We start from the raw sequence: 6,144 nt of genomic DNA, 5'->3' as shown, positions 1-6,144 counted from the left end.
AGAGCTCAAAATATCTGCAAGTAAAGGCTCACATATGCAACTACAACAGCATAACCCAACTATTAAGTACTTTTTTACTCACTTTATCCTGTACAAAGGGGTTAGCTGGGTTTCTCGGGAGATAATTGGTTATGGCTTGCTTTTATCCAATTACTGCTCTCTGAAGGGCAGTCAAACCATCCTGGAAACAAAGTAAATCAATAAAAATAAATAAAGGACTAGTGCATTCCAATCTCCCATATGAAAAGTTAGAACTGCGATACCTTATCCATAGAAATAATATCAACATTTTGCTCCAATAGAGCATCTAAAAGGTCAAATTCTCCACAAGCACATGATGGTCAGTCTCAAGTACATGAGGATCCATGCATTTTACTTGCACATGATGATCATCTCAAGTAAGAGTTCAAGAACTGAAGGACAAGTAAGATATAGTTATATTCAACTTTTTTTTTAGATTATAGTTCAATGATAAGAACCAGGAAAATATGATAGAACAACATACTCTAATTGTATTCATAATAGATGTTTCAGCTAGAATCAATGAGATTCCTAACGTACCTTAAGCTTAGTGCTCTTGTCAAAACCCCTTTTTAGATACAATCTTCTGTATCTTGGAGATTCTCTTCAGGATATCCACAAAAGCCTTTTTTATCCTGCACATAGCAAAGAAACACAAATGCCAAATTCAAACTTTTGCCGAGCAAAGCAAATAAAAGTCATACATCTTCCTTAGGTGGTCCCAAAGCTAAGAGCAAGATTTCCTATGCATACATATCATACCATCGTTTATACATCAATATGGTAAAACTAGGGATTCCATATCTCGGGACATCTTAGCCTTGCTCTGAATTTAGCAACAAGATTTTGTGTGGTCAATGGAGTCTTCTGCATCAAAACAACCCTAATTTCTTCCTCACTCACAGGTCCAAAAGCTATGGGGGAAGAACCATCTTTAGATGATAGTGCGGCTGGTACACCTTTTGCAGGAGTATTATTTTGGATGAAGACCCATTTTCATCTTTGACAATTGATTTTGGTTCCTGATCAATGAATGTAATCATGTAATTGATATCTCTGGTTTCATTATAGAACTCATTCTCCATGATTGGTATCAATCGAAACTAGATTGAAAAATTCACGAATATATTAATCACAGCCAGAAAAGAACTTAACATTAGCAATCAAACCTAGAGATAAAATCAAAGAGTTAATACACTAAAAAAACTAGTTAGTTAGCAATAATCCAAAATTAAACAAACACAGAGGGATCAATGCGGCTAAGAATTGAAGACAGTACAGTGAATAAAAATAGATATTGAATCAACTAAAAAAACTAGTTAGTTAGCAATAATCCAAAATTAAACAAACACAGAGGGATCAATGCGGCTAAGAATTGAAGACAGTACAGTGAATAAAAATAGATATTGAATCAACGGTTAGACCTAAGCCTCCAATTCAAAAAAAAAAAAATACATAACCAAATACGGATCTAGTAACAATTTGAATATCTATGATAAAAAAAAGAGAATGATTCGAAAATCAAGAGCAATTGCGAGTGAGGAATGAATCGGAAAATGAAGAGAAAGAAAGGACATACCGATGAAGAAATAGATCTGAAGTTGAAAAGAGATGAGAATGAAAACGCGGAAGCAGTAAAAGCGTTGAGGCACGAGCAAGATTTTGTTCACTGCAGATCTCAGCCACAACATAATTGCTGTTAGCCACTCCGAGTCAAAATTTGGGGATGGCAACAAATTTATTTAGGGTTTAGAATGTTGTTAGGACTAAGAACGAGAGGATGAAGGAGAATCACAATGAATACTGACCATCTCTCTCTGACTGTTGTTTGCTTCGTCGGTGTAGTTCTTGAAGATGTTAGTGATTTTCACTGAACTTACATCTTTACTCAGGCAAGTCACGAGAAAGAAGAAGAAAAATAAATATTATTTTATATTTTAATTTAATATAATATTTACTGATTCAAAACCCACATAATATTTCCAGTTTTTTCAAAAAAAATAGAGAATGAAGAAGACCCATATTTCCAATTTTAAAAGCACTCGCGTTTTTAAAACATTGCCTAAAATAATATATGAAATTAAGAAAATATCACATGCAACTCAATCAATTAATGACACAACAATTGACATATAGACAAAAGGATGTACAAAAATCTTGGGAGTTTGTAAGTTTGTTAGATATTTTTTTGTTCCTGAGATATTGGATTTGTAAGGTTATGGTTTAATGGTACTGCATTTAGCTTATCTCCCAAATCTTGATTTTTATTCAAACAAAGCAAGAGTGCCAACAAAACAAACAATGGCTGCTTCTACTTCTCCAAACTTCTCAACATCTTTGGACAAGAACACTCACAAAACAAAGTTTCCTTCTTCAGCAGGGAAGAAAATACTGCATAACAAAGTTGGGTTCTCATTTTCTGTGCCATTCAATAAATCGGTAGGTGTGAAATCCTTTGGCACTGCGAAGTATGATGAAGTTGTGGTGGATGACGAGTTGGAAAAGATTAGGAGGCTTCAGAATGGTTCAGATGTTAGAGGAGTGGCATTGGAAGGTGAGAAAGGTAGAAAAGTTGACCTCACTCCACCTGCTGTTGAGGCAATATCAGAGAGTTTTGGGGAGTGGGTTATCAATGGTTTAGAGGCAGAACGAGGATACCCTTTAGAGAATGTGAGAGTGTCTCTTGGACGTGACCCTCGAATTACAGGGTCGAAATTGAGTGTTGCAGTCTTTGCAGGTCTTTCTCGAGCTGGTTGCATGGTGTTTGACATGGGACTAGCTACCACACCAGCTTGTTTCATGAGCACAATATTGTCTCCATTTGCCTATGATGCTTCAATCATGGTAGGTTACCAATAGGAACAATTGGTAGTTGGTTAATGCTACTTTATTTTATGTTTTGATTTTCTATAATCCATTAACTCAAATGAATGTTACTTAAAGATATTAGACTTGAAAACTAATATTTAGAAGCTTATAACATAGATTTGTTATGTCACATCAGACCCTAGCCTAACACAAATGCTTTAAATGAATTATGCATTTTTTGATGCAGATGACAGCCTCCCACTTGCCTTACACCCGAAATGGTCTGAAATTTTTTACTAAGAGAGGTGGACTGACTTCAACAGAGGTGGAGGAAATATGTGATAAAGCTGCTCGAAAATATGCAAATAGAATGACCAAAGTGTCTACTTTGCTTAGTGTTCTTCCAACAAAAGTTGATTTTATGAGCACTTATGCAATGCACCTAAGAGAAATCATCACGGAGAGAATCAATCATCCTCTGTATTATGACACTCCACTTCAGGGATTTCAGGTTTCACTGATTACCATCTGTAATAGATAAATAGTCACTATTTTCTTTTAGTAGTTCTTTCAAAGTTTCTTAACTTTATACCCCACATATACCACATTTTTTATTAGTTTTACTTCAATAGTAGGTCGTTTTAAGCAACTAAAATTTTATATTTCAATTTTTCACAACTTACAAAATTAATTTAATGTGGATAAAAATAGTTTTTAATAAGCATAAATAATTTTTCTATATCTTAAAGAATTCATTTATGTCCTTCTGTTGGGTGCATCCAAGTTCAACTATAAAAAGAAATACATGACTAGTACTATTAGTTCAGTCCCTTTTATGGTAACAAAATAATAGCTTAGTTTGTTTTCTTCTATTTGAACGCATTTATCTATTAGAGGAAATAAAAAAATTAAATAAATCTTTTAATTAGTTAAAATTAGTTAAAACTACCTAATTTCATTTCTTTTTTTTTGAAGTACCAAGATATATGTACCATATACAATACTGTGATCGTATTAAAACTTGATATTTGTGTGTTTAAATTAAAGTCTTCATCTTATTTTGCTATTAGCCATTCTAGCATGGAAATTTCAGTGAGATTGCAATGAAATTAAGAAAATGTGCAGATTATAGTTAATGCTGGAAACGGGTCAGGAGGATTCTTCACGTGGGATGTGTTAGACAAACTTGGTGCAGATACCTTTGGCTCTCTGCATCTGACCCCTGATGGGATGTTTCCGAATCACATTCCAAACCCTGAGGACAAAACTGCCATGGCACTCACCAGAGCAGCAGTGTTAGAAAACTCAGCTGATCTTGGAGTAGTTTTCGATACTGATGTGGACAGAAGTGGTGTGGTTGATAACAAAGGGAACCCTATAAATGGTGACAAACTCATTGCTCTCATGTCTGCCATTGTCTTAAGGGAACATCCAGGATCAACTATAGTGACTGATGCTCGTACAAGCATGGCACTCACCAGATTCATAACTGATAGAGGTGGAAACCATTGCCTATACCGTGTAGGATACAGAAATGTCATTGACAAGGGAGTTCAACTTGATAGTGGTGGAGTTGAAACACATCTTATGATGGAAACATCTGGCCATGGTGCTCTCAAAGAAAACCATTTCCTTGATGATGGTGGGTTCAACTTAATAAGAACCATGCATAGTTTAGTTTCATGGTTTTAATTTCTCATGTTTCTTCTTCCTTTTCTGTGAAGGTGCTTACATGGTGGTGAAAATTATAATTGAAATGGTGCGGATGAAGCTTGCGGGATCAAATGAAGGGATTGGAAGTCTTATAAAAGATCTTGAAGAGCCCTATGAATCAGTAGAGCTTAGGATAAATATTGTCTCTGAACCACGACATGCTAAAGCTAAAGGGTCAGAGGCCATTCAAACATTTAGAAACTACATTGAGGTATATTGTATATCTTGGAAGAAAAATATTATCAATACACTCTCTGATACACTACTTTAATCACATTCTTCATCATAGTTTCTGTATAATTTGTTACACTGACTTTAAAAATCTTGAACTTACAACCAAAATTGCATTTTGTGGGTTGTTTTCTAAATCCTTGTTTCATATTTGGAGCACATAGTGATGATCATGAATACAAAATATGAAGACTTTATTTGTATACAGGAAGGGAGACTTAGAGGGTGGGAGTTAGACTCATGTGGTGATTGTTGGGTGAGTGAAGGGTGTCTTGTAGATACAAATGACGACCCAGCTCCCATTGATGCTCAAATGTACAGGTGGAAACAAGTTAAAGAAAGTTGAAGCGGTTCAATAATTCTTATTTTATATTTCTTTATGATTTACTCATCAAAACTAGTTTTATTGTGGCGAATTCAGGGCAAAAGTGTCAAACGATAGACATGGACAACATGGTTGGGTTCACATGAGGCAGAGTATTCACAATCCTAACATTGCTGTGAACCTGCAATCATCTGTTCCAGGAGGTTGCTTGTCTATGGCACGAGCTTTTAGAGATGAGTATGTCATTTCACCACTTCAACAATGTCTTTAAAAGCATTTGATTTGGCTAGTTGACTTGGCTTATGCAACCATTGTAGGTTTCTGAAAGCAAGTGGAGTTCATACATTCCTTGACATTACCCAGGTTGATAAGTTTGCTGAAAAGGGCTCCATGGCCTGATTTGCAATTAATCTAAATGTTTGGAGTACTAATGGGTTCATCAAAGCTCATTGATATTCAATTAAGTTTTTTTTTATCAATTCACATATTGAAAAACTAAATAATTCCTCTTATTACAATTCTCTACATATTTAGATTAATGTTTGAACAATTAGTTAATTCAATTAATTAATTAATTAAAATAGTTATACGAATTGAATCAAAATATCATTCAATCTAATATGTATCTAATTATCAAAGCAAGATTCAATTGATTCTTATCTAAAATCAGAAACACAAATTATAATCACAAAATACAAAACCGAAGTTGATTGTAATTTTGGTCAGACCCTTCACCTATAAAGTGAGGTGTTTGACTCATGAATTTTCAAATAAAATATATTAGAGTTATGCTGCCAACATTGCAAGCAAAGCTTTCATTGTCTCCTCTCTTTAGGGTAAGCACCATGTTTGATATCTCACTCATTTTCTCCAAGTGATTAGGCCTAACCTATCACTCTCCATACTCCTCACGACACTCAAAGGCTCTAAGAGCTCTTTGCAGCTCCTCCTTGTACTCTTCATTGCTTTTGCCACTTCATTCTACATTTGAAGAACCAAGCTAATATCCATGGAGGTTTCAAGCTATCATTTGTTATCATGAGCTC

The 6,144-nt window shown here is 34.8% G+C and overlaps 1 protein-coding gene across 1 annotated transcript; it reads left to right on the top strand.

Annotated features, from left to right (window-relative positions):
- The first annotated feature begins 2,125 nt into the window (after window positions 1–2,125).
- On the top strand, window positions 2,126–5,662 carry LOC137810839 (phosphoglucomutase, putative / glucose phosphomutase). The gene is made up of 7 exons (XM_068612306.2): window positions 2,126–2,865; window positions 3,077–3,340; window positions 3,955–4,471; window positions 4,554–4,753; window positions 4,982–5,094; window positions 5,195–5,335; window positions 5,416–5,662. Exons 1-7 carry the CDS (start codon window positions 2,248–2,250, stop codon window positions 5,495–5,497), a joined length of 1,935 nt encoding a protein of 644 aa, XP_068468407.1. The 5' UTR covers window positions 2,126–2,247; the 3' UTR covers window positions 5,498–5,662.
- Window positions 5,663–6,144: the final 482 nt, after the last annotated feature.

This window comes from Phaseolus vulgaris, chromosome 2 (genome assembly GCF_051622355.1).
Source record: "Phaseolus vulgaris cultivar YP4 chromosome 2, ASM5162235v1, whole genome shotgun sequence".
Classification (NCBI taxonomy): Eukaryota; Viridiplantae; Streptophyta; class Magnoliopsida; order Fabales; family Fabaceae; genus Phaseolus; species Phaseolus vulgaris.
This window is presented reverse-complemented; position numbering and strand designations above follow the sequence as displayed.